The sequence below is a fragment of the Symphalangus syndactylus genome, chromosome 13, assembly GCF_028878055.3.
Source record: "Symphalangus syndactylus isolate Jambi chromosome 13, NHGRI_mSymSyn1-v2.1_pri, whole genome shotgun sequence".
Taxonomy (NCBI): Eukaryota; Metazoa; Chordata; class Mammalia; order Primates; family Hylobatidae; genus Symphalangus; species Symphalangus syndactylus.
The window spans coordinates 100,346,610-100,366,237 of record NC_072435.2 but is presented as its reverse complement, the minus strand read 5'-3'; the positions used below and the strand labels follow the sequence as shown (position 1 = coordinate 100,366,237).

Sequence of the window (19,628 nt, the reverse complement as noted above, 5' to 3'; positions counted from 1 at the left end):
AGGCAAATGCCTCACCCCCACGGCCTACTTGCCAGGTTAGTGAAAGGTCTCTTGGCCCAAACCCTAGACCTAGGGTGGGCTTCCTCCTGCACATACCAGGGGCCACAAATAGTAATAAGAATAATACTGTTAAAATAGACTAATAACAGACATTTATTGAAAGTTTATTGTCTGCCAGGCACTGAATTATTTAGTATATTATTTAATCCTCAGAACATTCTTACAAGGTAGGTACCATTTTAATGTTCATTTGGATAGAGTCAGAAAGGTTGAGTAACTTGCCTTCAGTCAGCTAGTAGACAATAGAGAAGGGCTGTAAAGAAGTGCTTTTAACCACTGTGCTATACTTGCCAACTTGTCCAAAACCAGTGAACATTATCCTTTCCAGTCCAAAATTTTTTTTACTGCTTCAGAGATTTGAAAATTTAGAAAATCCCACAGAAATACAAACTACCATCAGAGAATACTATAAACACCTCTACACAAATAAACTAGAAAATCTAGAAGAAATGGATAAATTCCTGGACACATACACCCTCCCAAAACTAAACCAGGAAGAAGTTGAATCTCTGAATAGACCAATAACAGGCTCTGAAATTGAGGCAATAATTAATAGCTTACCAACCAAAAAAAGTCCAGGACCTGATGGATTCACAGCCGAATTCTACCAGAGGTACAAGGAGGAGCTGGTACCATTCCTTCTGAAACTATTGCAATCAATAGAAAAAGAGGGAATCCTCCCTAACTCATTTTATGAGGCCAGCATCATCCTGATACCAAAGCCTGGCAGAGACACAACAAAAAAAAGAGAATTTTAGACCAATATCCCTGATGAACATTGATGTGAAAATCCTCAATAAACTACTGGCAAACCGAATCCAGCAGCACATCAAAAAGCTTATCCACCATGATCAAGTGGGCTTCATCCCTGGGATGCAAGGCTGGTTCAACATACACAAATCAATAAACATAATCCAGCATATAAACAGAACCAATGACAAAAACCACATGATTATCTCAATAGATGCAGAAAAGGCCTTTGACAAAATTCAACAGCCCTTCATGCTAAAAACTCTCAATAAATTAGGTATTGATGGGACATATCTCAAAATAATAAGAGCTATCTATGACAAACCCACAGCCAATATCATACTGAATGGGCAAAAACTGGAAGCATTCCCTTTGAAAACTGGCACAAGACAAGGATGCCCTCTCTCACCACTCCTATTCAACATAGTGTTGGAAGTTCTGGCCAGGGCAGTCAGGCAGGAGAAGGAAATAAAGGGTATTCAATTAGGAAAAGAGGAAGTCAAGTTGTCCCTGTTTGCAGATTACATGATTGTATATCTAGAAAACCCCATTGTCTCAGCCCAAAATCTCCTTAAGCTGATAAGCAACTTCAGAAAAGTCTCAGGATACAAAATCAATGTGCAAAAATCACAAGCATTCTTATACATCAATAACAGACAAACAGCCAAATCATGAGTGAACTCCCATTCACAATTGCTTCAAAGAGAATAAAATACCTAGGAATGGACCTCTTCAAGGAGAACTACAAACCACTGCTCAATGAAATAAAAGAGGATACATACAAATAGAAGAACATTCCATGCTCATGGGTAGGAAGAATCAATATCGTGAAAATGGCCATACTGCCCAAGGTAATTTATAAATTCAATGCCATCCCCATCAAGCTACCAATGACTTTCTTCACAGAACTGGAAAAAAACTACTTTAAAGTTCATATGGAACCAAAAAAGAGCCTGCATTGCCAAGTCAATCCTAAGCCAAAAGAACAAAACTGGAGGCATCACGTTACCCGACTTCAAACTATACTACAAGGCTACAGTAACCAAAACAGCATGGTACTGGTACCAAAACAGAGATATAGACCAATGGAACAGAACAGAGCCCTCAGAAATAATGCCACACATCTACAACTATCTGATCTTTGACAAACCTGACAAAAACAAGCAATGGGGAAAGGATTCCCTATTTAATAAATGGTGCTGGGAAAACTGGCTAGCCATATGTAGAAAGCTGCAACTGGATCCCTTCCTTACACCTTATACAAAAATTAATTCAAGATGGATTAAAGACTTACATGTTAGACCTAAAACCATAAAAACCCTAGAAGAAAACCTAGGCAATATCATTCAGGACATAGGCATGGGCAAGGACTTCATGTCTAAAACACCAAAAGCAATGGCAACAAAAGCCAAAATTGACAAATGGGATTTAATTAAACTAAAGAGCTTCTGCACAACAAAAGAAACTACCATCAGAATGAACAGGAAACCTATAGAATGGGAGAAAATGTTTGCAATCTACTCATTTGACAAAGGGCTAATAACCAGAATCTACAATGAGCTCAAACAAATTTACAAGAAAAAAACAACCCCATCAACAAGTGGGCGAAGGATATGAATAGAAACTTCTCAAAAGAAGACATTTATACAGCCAAAAGACACATGAAAAAATGCTCATCATCACTGGCCATCAGAGAAATGCAAATCAAAACCACAATGAGATACCATCTCACACCAGTTAGAATGGCCATCATTAAAAAGTCAGGAAACAACAGGTGCTGGAGAGGATGTGGAGAAATAGGAACACTTTTACACTGTTGGTGGGACTGTAAACTAGTTCAACCATTGTGGAAGTCAGTGTGGCGATGCCTTAGGGATCTAGAACTAGAAATACCATTTGACCCAGCCATCCCATTACTGGGTATATACCCAAAGGATTATAAATCATGCTGCTCTAAAGACACATGCACATGTATGTTTATTGCGGCACTAGTCACAATAGCAAAGACTTGGAACCAACCCAAATGTCCAACAACGATAGACTGGATTAAGAAAATGTGGCACATATACACCATGGAATACTATACAGCCATAAAAAATGATGAGTTCATGTCCTTTGTAGGGACATGGATGAAGCTGGAAACCATCATTCTCAGCAAACTATCGCAAGGACAAAAAACCAAACACCACATGTTCTCACTCATAGGTGGAAATTGAACAATGAGAACACACGGACACAGGAAGGGGAACATCACACACCGGGGCCTGTTGTGGGGTGGGGGGAGCGGGGAGGGATAGCATTAGGAGATATATCTAATGTTAAATGACGAGTTAATGGGTGCAGCACACCAACATGGCACATGTATACATATGTAACAAACCTGCACGTTGTGCACATGTACCCTAAAACTTATAGTAAAAAAAATAAAAATAAATAAAAAAAGAAAATCCCCCTACTCTAGGTGGATCAAAGAAACAACATTTATATGGTCCCAAAATTCAAAGCATCACAAAAGTCTTTATATTCCTGATATTCTAGAAAATATTTATATACAGCACCTTCATGTTTGAATAATCTTTTAAAATATTTCCATTTTATGTATATATCTATCTATAACTACATAGATGAGCCATTTGTAAATGCATTTACCTTCTAGTTATTGGTCTTACTACTGCACTGAAATTTTCCTTGACAAGTCACAAATGGCCTTATAATTAGTAAATGAATGGTCAGTTTTCCATCTTTATTTTATTGGTTATACCTGCAGCAGGAGACTGTTAAATAATTCCTTATTTAAATTTTTACTTCCTTCTTCATAATGTCTTCCTTTTTCACAGGTTTATCACATAGAAAAACAGTCTTTTGGAAACTGTACAGTGCTATTAAAATACCCAAATTATTATGGCTATTGGGAGGCTAGAATGAGATCTATATGAAAAGTTGAAAAATTTTAGTACCTGTAAACGTACATGCTGTTTTTTTTCTTGTGAAATGAAAATATTCTTGTCAACTAAGTATTTCTTCTTTTCAAGCATGGTTCTTGACTTAGACACATGCGGTCCCTTCCAGAAGCCAGTTGTTTAGGCTTGTGGCCATGTTTCATGGGCTAGGAATGTCCAGGCAGCAGGAGTAATCTCTGGTGTTCTCTTCTAGGTATTTACCTTGCTGTGGATTGCTGACTGGATGGTCCATCACTTCTGGAGGAAAGGAAAGGACCCGGATAGTTTCTCCATCCCCTACCTAACAGCATTGGGTGATCTGCTCGGGACAGCTCTGTTAGCCTTAGGTTTTCATTTTCTTTGGCTTATTGGAGATCGAGATGGAGATGTTGGAGACTAATAAATTCTACAAACTGCTCTCAAGTTACCAAGGAAGAAAATACACGACAACCACTTATGGCTCTTTTTCAAAACTCTTAAATCAGTAATTTGACTTTTGCCAGGGTAATCTTCAGTTGGCCCTGATTCAATTAAATGGCCTCAATTTTTTTTTAAGGAATTTGTGTCAAAACCAGAATGAAGAGTATTTGTGCTGCTTTTCATAGAATAAATGATAATTTGACATAGACATAGATATAAGTTCCAGCTCTGAAATTAATTAGGAAAGAATATAGGATGTTTACAGTGAATAATTTTAAAACCACGACATAGCAGAAATGTACTTTATTATTAAATTTGTAATGCAGGATTAGAAGAAGCAGAGCTCTAGTTTAGCCTTTCTTGTCTCACAGATGTGCTGTATCCCAGGCATACTATAAAACAAAGGGTGCCCAACCAAGCTTTGAATCGTATTAACAATGCCAACCTCTATGCTAGCTGAGGATAAATTTACCAATTGCTCATATTTAAACTGACCTAAATATATTTTGCTGAGCATAAGATAAACTCACTTTTACCTCCATCTAAAATTACCCTGTGCCGATGCCAATTCAATTTCAGTTCTGCAAGTTCTTGTCAGGCTAACCTTTAAACATTGAGTGATCTTGAGAGATTGTTAATGAAAGCAGTGAGTCATTTTTTGATGATAGATTTGTTGGAAAAATGTTGATGTGTTTTAAAAAATGTAATCTTCAAAAACAGAAGATAACCTGAGCTGCATTTGTAAAGACCAGACGGTACAAGAATGTGTGTGTGTGTGTGTGTGTGTGTGTGTGTGAGAGAGAGAGACTTTTGATGAAGAACTATATCTTGGATTGCTGATAGCAAAGATCATAGTGCTGTTGGAATATCAGCAATATAGAGTTATTCTTAAACACATTTTATTGACATGTTTTTGTCATTGGGTCCAAAAATTTTGCTGCTGACCAGAATTTACTATTTGTTACCTATATTCTTTTTTTTTTTTTTTTTTTTTTTGAGACAGAGTCTTGCTCTGTCACCCAGGCTAGAATGCAGTGGTGTGATCTCAGCTCACTGCTACCTCCGCCTCCTGGGTTCAAGTGATTCTCCTGCCTCAGCCTCCCGAGTAGCTGGGATTACAGGAATGCACCACCACGCCCAGCTAATTTGTTACCTACACTCTAATTAATAATTTCTTATTTTAAAAAGTAGTACTATTTAATATAATCAAGATAGGAGATTTAAAATGAGCAAGTGATTCATTTGCTCTTTTAAAGAAGCCCGTGACTTACACTTTTAAAAAAGAAGTTGGTGGGTTACCTCAATTATTGTTCATGCTTAAACATATCCATTTTACAGGCTTATTTCTACATGGGACCCTATCATATATACTATATTTCTCAAATAATTTTTCTAAAACTCTGGCCTATATTCTAAACACTTGACCAACACCTTAGTTATTGAATAGGTAACCATTTTTAAAGCACATGTGGTTCATTTTTTAAAATTCAATCTCTCAAGACCGTTAGATATTTAATAATTTAAGCTGATAAGGGTATCAAAATGCACATTAACTTTGATCATCATGATTTAAGTTGTAACTTTGTGTTATTATATAAATATTAGGTTGTTTATAAGTATATTGGGAAAAGTATTCTTGTTAAGCTCTTTTAAATGAGGGTTTAGAGTTATATATTTTTGCTCATTTTTAAACTTTAATTATTCCATTCTTCTGCCTTATAATGAAATTTTTAAGGCAGAGAACTGAACTAATTATAGAATTTCTCCTTTGGAGAGTTATAATGTCACATAGTGAAAATTCTTATAAAAGAAAGAATAAGTTTAAGTTGATGAATATTTAGCTGCAAAGATTTTTTACTTAAAAAAAAATCCATGAATAATATCTTTGATTTTATTATAAAGCATTTGTAAATTATTTGCATTTGAGCTGTAAGATTCATAAACATTTACATTTCCCAATGATTTCTATTTTGATTTTTTAAAAATATACAGGGCAAGCTACATTTTTAAAGCATTAATCAACAACTTTATTGTATTACACATTCCAGTGCACACACAATATCATTTAATATTCACAGTAGTACCTGTGAAATATATCAGATGGATATTCCTATCTCTATTTGCAGCAGAAGAAATCGACATTCAGAGAACTTACATTTCTAAGGTTGTACAGCTGCAAAATGACCAAATTGTGAAGTCCCTAACATCCAGGTTTTCATAATGCCAGTACTCTTTCTATGACACGTTTATGACCCTCCAAATGTACCAAAACTACCTAATTCACAGAGAGGAAGCAAACTGCAAAAATAGGATTTTTAAAAGTACGATAGAGTATTACTACATTTTTTCGATTTCAGACAAAGAAACCTCCATTTATTATATCCTCATGGTGAGTATTGCCAGCTCTAAATTATTCATATTTCTAAGACCAAGGAAAATATAGATAAATGAAAATTTTGAAATAAAGAACAGTGCCTTAATTTGTAAAATCTATCATTGCTGCCACCCTGCCCAGGTCTTGCCATTTGCCATACATGCTGGTAAATAAATATAATGACTGATAGAGTTCTGTCTCCTTTCTCTTTTGCTACCCAACCTTGGTTAGAGCAACCAAATGTCTAAAAGGCACGTAATAGGAGAAAAAAATAAAAACATTAGTCACCAATTCGCCGATTATAAAAGGGATGTAGATTCCTTTAAATTATTACTGACCTTTTGAAAGCCTTCACGTAAGTATGTAACAGATAAAATGACTCATTTACCCACAACAATCATCTATTATCAGTCTTAAGTAATGTTAATTCACTGTATTTATTTTTATACAACATAAAAACTTCTGCTTTCCAAACTTCTTCCTTTTCACTAATTTATCAGCCACTTTATTTATACACAGATAACACTTTTAAAAACATTTTTTTCTTGCCCATTTTTTTCTTTCAAAAATAAAGTTTCTTAGAACCTGATAAAATGGAAACTTATGGTAATATGTCTTCTGGAAGATGTCCAAAAATTCCACACCATAGACTATCAATGATGTAGCCAAATAAAGGCCATTCAAAAAAATCAGTAATTGGGATTCCTTGGTATAGTGTACCCATTTATAACGGGGTTCTGCCATCTTTGAATTGTTTTAAACTCAAATAAAGAATAAAATTTAAGAAATAATTATCCAATCTTGTTATGCTTACTTTTTGATATACTAGAGAACATCAAGCCAGTGTGGAAATCTCCCAGAAGAGACTGGGGTAATTTATGTATACATATGATATTTATGAATTATACTAAATTGGGCTTTGACCATATCTAGACCTCCAATGCATTGCTTTACTACTTTTTGACTGTCAAATACTCTCCTCATTTCTTCACTCCTCTCATTATCCAACTTACATTGCTTGGTTCATCAACCCATACATCTGCAACTGCCTCTCTCATGCTGGCAGGACAGAACACAAACTCTGGATAAAGACAGCTCTCTATGTTTTGCCTGTACCTGAGTGCTCAATATGGCTCATGAAAAACACACAACTCCTCTGACAGATATTTAAATTTATAACCTCAGACATCAAGTTAACCCCCAACTGCCCAGCAACCTACTCTGTTTCTCCAATGACTTTACTTTCTGAGAGACAGGTCTTTGTCCCCAGCACTTTACTGAAAGCAAACTTGTTGTCAACCTAAATAGTAAACAGAGAGAAAATTTCTAAAAGAAAATGATATTCAGGAATAGGCATTGCAATGGGAATACACGTGCCACAGTGTTCCCATTGCATATGAACTACCTGCATATTCAGGGACATAAAGGAAGGAGGAGGTTTTTAAAGAAGGATTACGAATTATTTTGAGATAATTACCTTGGCTACAAGGATCGATAGCAAGCACGATGCCAGTCTGAGGTTGAACAGGCGTTTGCTGGGCAGATATTCTCACAGAAGTTTTTTTTGTGTGTAAGGTTGCAATGGCCATTGTACAAGGTTGTGGTTTTTGCAGAGTCTTTTGTGATGGTTTTTGTTACTGGGCATTTATGCATGACAAACCTTTCTTCATGGCCTTCTCTGGCTCTATTTGTCAGAGTTTTATTAACACAGGTGACTCCATTATGTTTCTGACAAGTTTCACATTTCCCCCTTTTGATCAAGATATTTCTCCAAAAGCATCACTGACCAATCATCCTGTATTCGGGTGTTGATAGCTCCTGATGCCAGGATGAGCCTGTCCTGGGTTGCTGATCTGGTCCTATGTTAGAGGAAGTGAATGGTGGCTAGGAGTCAGTGTCAAAACCCTATTATCCACATTTGAGCAACAAGGGAGGTTTGAAGGGAGTGGATCTCAGGCTAAGTCTACCTGGAGTCCATTATTAAGTTCAATTTTTTTCTGTTCCACAGTCATTTGCCGTTATCTCAAAGTGCTGGGCCAGCATTGTTCTGTTAGGAGTTCTACTTCTGCAAAAATTTAACAAGTAATAGTGCAAACTTTAAAAAGGAAATAATAGTAATATGAAAATCCCTGTTTGCATAATGGTTTTGAGCTGTGAATCTAGGCTTAAAGGCAACTAATTGAATGAAGCACATGACCATAGGGAATTAGGTAAGACCTGTTGTAACCATGTGGCTATGTTTTTATTTTGCTTATATGGGTTTCAACTTTCCCAGAGGGATTTATCTGGGTACAGTATGTAATATTTGCAATAGCACAGAAATTTTCTTATTTAGCCAATAAATAATATAGAGCTATTTATCATCTAGTATCCCATGACTGGGTTGAATTAAAGCAAAAGGTGAGCACCAATTGTATTAAAGATGTTGCCAAAGTCACCCAATAAGTGGGCTAAGGAATCTTTTAGATTAGTTTCTGTTTAGTTACTGGCAGAAGCTACTGATTAAGAAATTTACACCATTATCCTGCCAAGTGAAAAAGGTAGCTGTAACGGAGGTCAGGGTCTTGTTACGATATAGAGTCTTGTGCCAATATCTTGGGAAAAGCTGTCTACAGCATGAAAATGTCAATTTCTTATCCTGTCTGCAGTTTGAATGTCTCTGGTTATGGCATTAGGCAGTTTGGTGAACTCTCTGTGTGGCCCATACATCAGGCACAAGACTTGTTTCTTATCATTTCAGCTTATAGAGATTTAGGAACAGAGCAGTTCCTGTTTTTAGTAATTCCATGGAAGAAAGTTGGATTAAAGGAATATAAAGGAACTCAGGATCTAGTCTACTCTATAGGTAAATGAGAACCTGAAAACAATGCACCGAGCTATAATCTAATAGCAGATGTATTATAGCTTTTTCTTTATAAACATAACTATTTCTGCCTTTGTTGATCACACAGGAATCTCAGATTTAAAAACCTCTTGAGGCTAGGAAACCAAACTAAGGAAGACTTTAGATGTTACCTACAGTCCTAAGGCTCCTGAGCCTGCCAGAAAGTGAGTTTTTATTCACCATAAGGCTGAGAACCCTTGAAGTCAAGTATTCTATGCACATTCTCAAATCTATTTCACTCAAAGCCTTGGTAATATAACCAGTGTTTTCATTGTATCTGGTTATAGAAAGCAGATTTTTACTGAATTTATGCAAATAACCATGAATAGTTCCCACATTTTGGAGGCATCAAGTAGGTAGAAAAGCAAATGCTTGCATCTTTGTTCACACAAGTATACTTTACCAAATTTCTGTAAACTATGGATAACTTAGAAAAGAAAAGTTCCGGCCGGGCGCGGTGGCTCACGCTTGTAATCCCAGCACTTTGGGAGGCCGAGGCGGGTGGATCACGAGGTCAGGAGATCGAGACCACAGTGAAACCCCGTCTCTACTAAAAAATACAAAAAATTAGCCGGGCGTGGTGGCGGGCGCCTGTAGTCCCAGCTACTCGGAGAGGCTGAGGCAGGAGAATGGCGTGAACCCGGGAGGCGGAGCTTGCAGTGAGCCGAGATTGCGCCACTGCACTCCAGCCTGGGCGACAGAGCAAGACTCCGTCTCAAAAAAAAAAAAAAAAAAAAAGAAAAGAAAAGTTCCTTCAATCTGGAAAATACAACATTTAAGAACCAATAATGTTTGAAATAAACATAAAAACGTCTTCATCAGTTACTTAATCTCATGTAATTAATTTTTGTTTTGCTTGATCTTGATTATCTGTTTTATGAACCCATCAGTTTCTTCATTAAATTTTTGAAAATTTTTTATGTAGTCCATTGACCTTACAGTTATTAGAAACCTGTATTTAAGAGTACTTGTTAGAGTATTTTTCTGAAACTCATTGCAAATGCTTTTGGAGAAAAATCAAAACAATAATTGTGAATGACAGAGACTTAAAATAGCCATGGTTAAAAATCTGACTTTGATTCATTACAATCAGCAATTGACAAGGAAATTTGGTTATTTTGTGGCATACAATATAATAACCAGAATTATGGCCAATAAGATATTAGATTTCTAAGAGTTTTGTACAATTTGGGGATATTCATATCAATAACATACCCATAAATGTAACTGAAAGAAAACCTAGCATCACTTATCATTTGACAATACTTCCTATACAATTTACTAAGCAAGCCTAGTCACTTAATATCTCTACAAGATGAAAGATACATCCTTTGAGGCTCTGCAGTGGCTCACATGGAAAATCCTGAAGTTAATTCTAGGTCAAAAAGATTTAATATAGAATGTTGATCCTGGAGAAGCCTGCCAAAGATGTCAAAAAGTTCAAAATACTTGATCAAAACAGGATCGCAAGTCACTGTGAAATAATAGCCATTCATTTAACCAGAGTGATAATCCAAAGACTTCAAAAGCAATACAGAAAGTTTCATAAATGTTTAAAAAAAGCAACTTTTTCAAAGATCAGTTTTTCTACATAATAATAAAAATAAAGACAACAACAGGAAATTATCTTGATAATATAAAATATTTGCTTTTTAGGCCAGTTACCAAAAATAAAAACCTCCTCCAATGTAACTGCTTCTCCTTATGGGAAGCCTATTTAGATAATCTGGAAGTCAAACCTCATGAAAGGGTACTTGAACTTAATCAGACACAGGAAGAGTGTGCCCAAGGTTATGAATGTATACCATATTACAGAGAAATGTAAACGAGAAAACTAGTACCTTGAGCAGGGGAATATATGTCTCTTAGTAACATCATCAGAAGTTTCCTGGTTACATGGAACAATTCAGACACATTAAGAAAAGCCAACAGAATTAAGTTATACTAGAAGAAAACACTGATTTTCCAGGCCTTCAAGATAAGCATTTTACTGTCAGGTTATAACGACACAGTTGGAGCTGGAGAAAAAAGTTAAGGAATGACAAAAAAGTTGAAGGAGAGAGAGATCATCTCAGTCCTTCTCAAGTAGAGAAAGAAGAACAGGAGGCAAGATGTTATGACCTGCAAATCACATGTCGCAAGACAGAGCCAAAGTCAAACTTCTGAGAAATAGATCTGAGAAGCTTCAACAGGAAAACTCTACCTTGTTAAATGAAATTAGCAACCTGAATGAAGACAGCATTTTCAGCCTGAAACTAGGGACATTAAATGAATGTCAGCAAGAAATGTGGCAGAAATAGAAACTGTCTACAGTTTAGAAAATGGCTGCTAAAGAAACAGATTTTAGAATTAAAAATAAGAATCTCTTGTAATTTTTTCTAAGAGCAGATCAATAATTCAAGAAAACCTTGCTATTCTAGCATAGGGGACCAAAAATTTAATTTTGTGTTAGTGTATTTTTAATATTTTTAATATCAAAGCTCAATCCTTAGAAAAACTCACAAATAATTCCCTTCTAATTGTAACCAACATGATCACACAAAAATTGCTTTTATAAATTCATTCTTCACAAACCTTATCATGATTTACTCAGACACTCGATATGCTTAGCTTTTTTGCTTTGTCCTCTACTTCCTCTTTCTTAAATAAACAGTCATTTGATGTTAGGACAAAAATATGCCACTCAAGATTCTTTCTTATACAAAATTATTCTCTTCCTCTTAAACTTCCTTACCAAAAACATATCTTCACTGTCAAAGTCACCAATAGCCTCCACATTGCCAAATCCAATGATCAATTTCTAAAAAGAATTCTTACCTTATTTAATCTCTAAAGTCATTTAACAGAATCTCCTTCCTTCTTGAAATATTTTCTTTACTTTGCCTCCAAAAGTCTGCCTTTTGTTTTTCTTTGTTTACCCTACTAAAAGCCCCTTCTCAGTTTGTTTTGCTGGTTGCTTCTCTTGTTCTCAATCTCTAAATGTTGGAATGCTCTAGGGCTCAGTTTTATCATCTCTTCTCTATATACTTTCCTTCGTTATGTGATCTTACCCATCTTATTGTTATAATATCATCTACACTGATTATTCCAAAACTATCTAGTCCCAACCTCTCAATTGAGTTTTAAATCTGTATTTCCAAATATCTGCCAGACAACTCTACTTGAATGACTACTAGGTATCTCAAGCATTTGAACACTCTCATCCACCTTGACCTAATTGACATCTATAGAACACTTTATCTAACAAATGCAGAATACATATTGAAGGTTAATCTTCTTAGCAAACAAAGAACTTTTATAAATCAAGGGAAAAAATACCAGCAACCCAATAGTAAAATAACCAGAGGAGAGATGGTTCACAGAAAAAAAAATTTAATACCACTCAAAAAAATGCTAATTAAAATCACACTGAGATACTACTTACCTATCAGATTGGCAAAAATTCAAAACCGGATAAAACATTCTTTTGGCAAGGCTGTAGGGAGACAAAATTGCCCGTGGTAGAGCAGAATAAAAGCTCTGTAGTGGGGAATCTAGCCATATATAACAAAATTACAAATGCACTTGTCATCCTATCTTGTAATTTCACCATTACTAGGCAAGTAAAGTCTGGGCCCTTTGCTGCGTGATTTATAGCAAAGTTTGGCAAATTTCAGCCAGTGGGCCAAATCCACTTTGCTACCTGGATAAATAAAACTTATTAGAATTCAGCCATGTCCATTCATTTCCATGTGGTCTATGGCTGCTCTCCCTCTATACAGTAGAATTGAGTAGCCTTAAAAAAGACCATAGAGCCTGAAAGCCTAAAATCTTTACTATCTGGCCCTACACATACACATACACACATACACACTCACCTACCCCTTCTTTAGAGTGAATTCCTAATTTCTAAATCTTCTTTCTAAGTCTCCCCACTGATACTGAGACTAGCTGGTGTCAGCAGTGCCATCTGGGCAGGGTGCCCCAACTTGGAACTGATCCTGTATGGTCTCCAGTTGGCAGAAGCTCCTACCTTACAGTTTTGTAAGTAAGTTGCCATCCAAAGCCTGAGACTGGCCAGTGGGCTGACAGTTGGCCCAGTTTCTCTTTTTCCCCTTGTTTGAGGTCCACCAGAGACCAGAGACTCATGCCTACGGGGTAGTTCCAGGATTCTATGGCCAGCCCTAGTTCCAGGAAGGCAATTTGATGAGTTGATTACTCTTACTGACCAAAATGACATGCTGATTTTGTGTGACTCTCATGTCAGACACAGGGCAAGTTGAGAGCTCTGGGCCACTAACTGTCCATAGTTAACCCCTGGACTCAAGCCATAGCTGTCTTATATCAGCATTCTGACTGCAGCATTGCCTCCCATCTAGAGCATTCAAGTATGACACGGTGGTAGCAGTCACCCTTTACCCTGTGCATACTTCATCACTTGCACTCAGGGAGGTTTCCCCACCCCCTCTGCTGGCTCTAGAGCACATGTCAGGCAGTTCTCTAGGGATGGCTGTCCCTTTCTCTCCCAAAGGCATTCGAGACCACTGCTCCACAGCTGGCCCTTTCAATTGGTGTCCTTCTTGCCTACCGTCAATGTGGTGATGTCAATGTGGTACCATTTCAATACAAATAGGTTCTGAAGAGCCCTGGCATTGCAACTAGTAACAATATTGTTAACTTTTCCTTGCAGTGGGAGATAGGAAATTAGCCAGGAATAACGTATTTGACAATAAAGAAAAAACACAAAAAGATGGTATCTGGACACTATGAAGAATCTTCATTTGCACTTACTGGACAATAGCCAAATGTGTAAGTACCTCTTTTCTATCCATTACACTAAATCTTCATTGATAAATCACTAAGCTTCAAATGGGTTCAAGAATTTTGCAAAACAGTTTAAAGCCAAATGGCCTATGAGGGCAGTGGCCCTGCCAAGAATATTTGCCTGGAGCTCCACACATCCTAGGGGCCACCCTGCATCCAACTTTTTGAAATCTATTCTACAGATATTCACAGACATATATGTAATGCCATACTTCAAGATTATTATAGCTTTGTAATAGCAAAAGATAAGACAACAACTCAGGGCTCCTAGTGGAATAAATTATGGTACATCCATACAATGGAACATTATGCAACTGAGAGACAAAAGGAATAGGAAATATCTTTACAAATTTATATGGTAAGATCTCCAGGATACATAGTAAGGTGAAAAAAGCAAGGCATAGAACAGTGTATAAAATATCCTTCCTTTTTGTAAGGTTGTGAGAAACAGGATATTTCTCTCATTGGGAAATAAACATTTGAGCAACAAACACTGGAAGAAAAATCAGGAAACTGAGAAAAATGGTTACCTATAGAGGACAAGGCATAATAAGCTGAAAGGGAATAGGGATGAGGACAAGACTGGTCAGTGTATACTTTATAGATTATTTTCATTTTTGAATGATGTATGTGTATCTCAAAAAATAATTTAGAACCTTATTTTTAAAGAAAATTTATTTGTAAAGAAAAATATATTCTTTGCCCTATTGATATACCATTGTAGAAATCGTTCCTAAGGTAATAATCACAATATACATTGCAGCAATTTTCAGCTTTACATTTTTCGTTTGAAAACAGACTTAAGCCGGGACTGGTAGCCCATGCCTGTAATCCCAACACTTTGGGAGGCCAAGTGAGAGGTTCTCTTGAGGCCAGGCATTCAAGACCAGCGTGGGCAACACAGCGAGATCCCATCTCTAAAAAAAAAATTTAGCCATGCATGGTGGCATGCACCTGTAGTCCCCACTATTTGGGAGGCTGAGGCAGGAAGATCACTTGAGCCTAGGAATCTGATGTTATAATGAGCTATGATTGCACCACTGCACTCCATCCAGCCTGGGCGACAGAGCAAGATCCTGTCTCAAAAAATAAACAAAACAGACTTAAAGTTCAAAAAAAATTGGTACTATATATTATAGTCAGTAAATTTATATTTTAAAGCTCATTTGATGAGTTAGGAAAATATTTATAAAATAATGTGTGAAAAATACTGAGTACAAAACTTTATCTGGAATGACATTATTTTTTTAAGACACCAAAATATTTTAAATGTTTTGCTCTGGATGATGTGATTATGGATTTTTTTCCTTTTTAAAACTCTTCTGTGCTGAACAAATTTTCAAAAATGAACCTGTTACTTTTATATTTATTTTTTGAATTACTTAATAATTATTACTTTTCAAGACAATAGATCCCCAGCTCAAATAGTAGTTAACTATTGTTTGGGGTCTTAAAAAATAAAAAAAGATTGATTTTTGTCCTGTTTAGTAATGAGTACCTAATGTTTTAAAAAATGAACATCCTTTTTATTCTTACAGATGAGAGAAAATATTCTGTAGAAATGGAACATTTTAGTACTTAAAGACACTGGAGTATTATTAGTAAGAGGAAATAGTGAATAAATATGGACCTAGAAGAATAACATTTTTCTCCCTATCATCTGTTCTTTAGGCAAGTGATAATGTTATACTAACATAGGCTTCTGACTTCTGGTAATTCCCACAGACAGTCTTCTCTGGTCCTTCTCCCAGATCACACACCAAATTCCACAGGTTTGGCACAAAACCATTCATGTCTGGCTTACTACAAATCCATGCTGTCTGGCTCCACGAACTTGCCCAGAGGGCAGTTTCAGAGCTTCTCTTTTCCCACTCTTTCTCCTCCATTGCCCTCAGCAGGTGGTACTGACTCCAGGGAGAAGGCTGAGGCCTCTGGATAAGCTTCCTCAGTAACTCCTTGTCCCTGCCTTGACATGTCCATATTGTTTCAAGCTCACCCTTCAACCCATCCATTTCTACCACATTTCCTCTCTTTAGCACCAGTGGCCCACTTCTCTGCTCCATCTTATGCACAAGACTTCCTTGGAAGGGAAAGCCTCCATCTGACCTTACCAACACCATTCTACTCTTCTCCTCTTTGATTGTCAACTCTTGCACAAGAAGAGACTCCTGCCTCTTCTTCCTGGCCATTGCCTCTCTGCTTAGCACCTGACAGCCATGGCACAACTTAACTGCAAGGGAAGCTCAGAAATGTGTTCTTCCTGTGTGCCCAGGAAGAGGAAGATGAAATGAAATTGAGTTTAACACATAGCATTTGTCTCCACTGCAGGACTTAAGACATTTTATTTGGATATTCAAGGAAGACATCGCCCAGGAGGCTGAAGGGCTTGAGGCTATTTGAGAAACAGAAGAAAGAGAAACCCATGCAGCTAACAGACTCAGTCACTAAGTCACAATTCCAACTCCTCCTGGCAGAAAATCTAATGACTCATCTTGGCTCTGGCTTCCGATCTGCTGTGGCCAAGTTAAGGAGCAGATATCACATGGTGATTGGACTGCCTCTTCCAGTGCTGTGAGTCCTCTCATAGAGAGGAGTAAGCAGAGAAAGAATGATTGGCACCTTTGGAGTGCACACCAAGCCAATCTGCAGATCACAGGGAAGGTGACCTGAAGGTTATTTTATGAACTGCTCAAGATAGAACAGAAACAATTTTGCCTTACCCTTTACACATTACTTATCCAGGCACTTTCAGGAAAGTAAAAGTTGCAAAGTAAAGTTATATAACATAGAGTAAAATCCTAAACGGTAGTCTACACACACACACACACACACACACACACACACAGAGAGAGAGAGAGAGAGAATGAATGCATGGAAAATATGTGGAAAGTGTTTCCTTAAACAATGAATGACTTTTAAACTAATACCTCTCTTCTAGATTAAGACATGAGATACTCTTAGGTTGAATCCCTTTTCACCCTCAGATCAAAATGTCAGTGTCAATAGGCCAAAACCAGAGACTAGACTCAGCTCTAGACGTTTTGTGGGAATAAGAAGTAATGGATTCACATGAATCTTGGTGAAGTCAACCTGTATTCCATGGGCAACTCTGGGCCCAGGGTTGGGCAGATAGTAAAGTCCCATTTTAGGTTCAGCTTGCTTCAGGGCAGTGGTAAAACTAAAGTCTTTAAAAGCTGATTTCCAAAAAATCTTTTGCCTAAAGGCAGTAGTCCCTTTTGCCTTGACTTTCTATTTCTCTTAGTGAATTAACAATTGATATTTATATCATTCATTGGAGTATTACTGTCATCCATGTAATTGTATGTGTCTGTGTCATGAAATCTGGACTTTATGCACACAATGATGTGCATCATATAAATCACCAGGAAAGTAAGTTAAGCTAAGTACTGCCTGGGATTTGTTACGCAGTTCCTTTTGAAAGGACACCATCTGAATATGAGATTCTGTTGCTGCAGCTATAAATTAATATGTATGATGCAGGCATTGCAAAGTGTTTTTTAAGAAATTATTACTTGTGTTTTCGTTGTTTGCCTTAATGGTTTCTGCTAATAGCATTTCAGAAGTTGAATGTAACAGAAACATGAAATGCCTGTTTATAGAGTGGATAGGTTGTGATAGATGCTAATTAGATTTGGCATACTCTTGTGATTTCATATGGCTTAATATTAAAGAGACAGGTTTTATAGGGCCCCAATGCAAGCTGATCTAGGCCACGAGTGAAGTTAACAAGCTTTAATTAAGTGCCACATGTGAAACCACTTCTGTTCTTAACACCAAGAGGACTCCAAAAGGATAAAATATGGTACTCTCAATGTTCATGGTAAATGATATGTGAGAGGGCCAAAGATTTATATATGAGAAAATTTATATCAGTTATTGATAAGAGTGAAAATCGTAAACAAACTAAATGTCCAGCAACAGAGAAATGGTTAAGAAACTATGGTACATAAAATTTGCAAAATAGGTATCATCACGGACAATCATCTTTTCCAAAAACATTTAATGACATGGGGGAAATTTTCCCAATATAATGGAAGTGAAAAAAGGCATGGCATATGCAGAGAGAGAGAGAATGCATACAATATATGTGGAAAGTGTTTCCTCAGTCAGTGATTTTTAAACTAATACATCTCTTCCAGATTGTTTAGGAAATGAAATACTCTTAGATTGAATTCCCCTTTCACCCTCAGATCAAAAGGGCAGTGTCTATAGGCCAAAACCAGAGACTAGATTCAGCTCCAGACCTTTGGTGGGAATGAGAAGTAATGGATTCACTTGAGTTTGCTGGGGACTGTCCACCATCTCCCACCCAGGGATTAGAGAGAAGCAAAGAAAGTCACATAGGTTTATCAGTTTTCCTAAGTCAAAGAAAAGAAACTGTAATACAAATCAGGGAGGAGTAAATGAATCCTCACAAAGCTCAGGTATATATTTTCATACCTTATTTTGGAGAAAACAGCATCAGAACTCACCCTCATCCAGACCCTTTCCAGCACAACTCCCCGCCGCAAGCTAGAGGCCTCCTTCACTGAGACCGCGCTCGCTGCTGCCCCTCATGGCGTCAACAGAAACTGCAAAGAGGCCAGTGGCCACGGAGAATCCACAGGTCGTGAAATTGAGGAGCACGTCGTCGTGAGCTATTTCTGCAGGAGCGAGTGGTAGTGTGCCCAAGGGAAAGGAAGAGGTTGGGGACACTAAGGGGAGAAGGCAGAAGTGGGAATAAGTAGGGTATAAGCGAGGGCCGCCTAGCACAGCGCTGAGGGCTTAGCCAGTTTCACACTCGCACATTAGAGTCACCTGAATCCCTAAAAGAACCACAGATGGCTCCACTCCACTTCAGATTAATTGAGTCAGCTGTGGGGCCTGGGCACCTCAGGGCCCTAGTACAGAAGAGAGCAGTGCGGTACAAGTTCAGTAAGTCAGGCACGCGGCTGATCAGCTCCTGCCGCCTCCCCGATTCAGCTTCCTGACAGCCCCTGGGTGATTGATTAAAGGACTTTCCATCCTCTTTGGGGGCGTCGCGTATGCCTGCTTCAGCAAAGGGGCCGGTGGGGAGGCTGGCCTCCTGTCCTACATTCAGTGAACGACAGCAGCCCCTCACCTGTAGGCCACTGAACACGGAGGGACATCGAGGAGCAGTGGAAGTCCCAACTTTCCTCTTCCCCTAAGGTGGCTTGGAGACATGCTCTGGGGACAGAAATAAGAAGGGACTCCCAAAGGGCCCACACTGACTTTGAAGTGAAAGACTCAGGATGGGGCTGAGAAGAAAGAAATATGCATTTTTAAGAATATATTGTAATATATACAATAAAATGTATCTTGTATACATTTTATTGTCTGTATATCATGATGTTTTGGCTTCTTAAAAACCCATAAG

General features: G+C 37.5%; 1 protein-coding gene across 8 annotated transcripts in view; it reads left to right on the top strand.

Annotated features, from left to right (window-relative positions):
- SLC41A2 (solute carrier family 41 member 2) overlaps nucleotides 1–7,337 on the top strand; it is a 160,241-nt gene extending 152,904 nt beyond the window's left edge. For all 8 annotated transcript variants that reach the window (XM_063615192.1, XM_055235468.2, XM_055235469.2 and 5 more), the window contains one exon: nucleotides 3,964–7,337. In XM_063615192.1, coding sequence (XP_063471262.1) covers nucleotides 3,964–4,149 — 186 coding nt within the window. In that variant the 3' untranslated portion in view covers nucleotides 4,150–7,337. The remainder of the gene's footprint in view (nucleotides 1–3,963) is intronic.
- The last annotated feature ends 12,291 nt before the right edge of the window (nucleotides 7,338–19,628 follow it).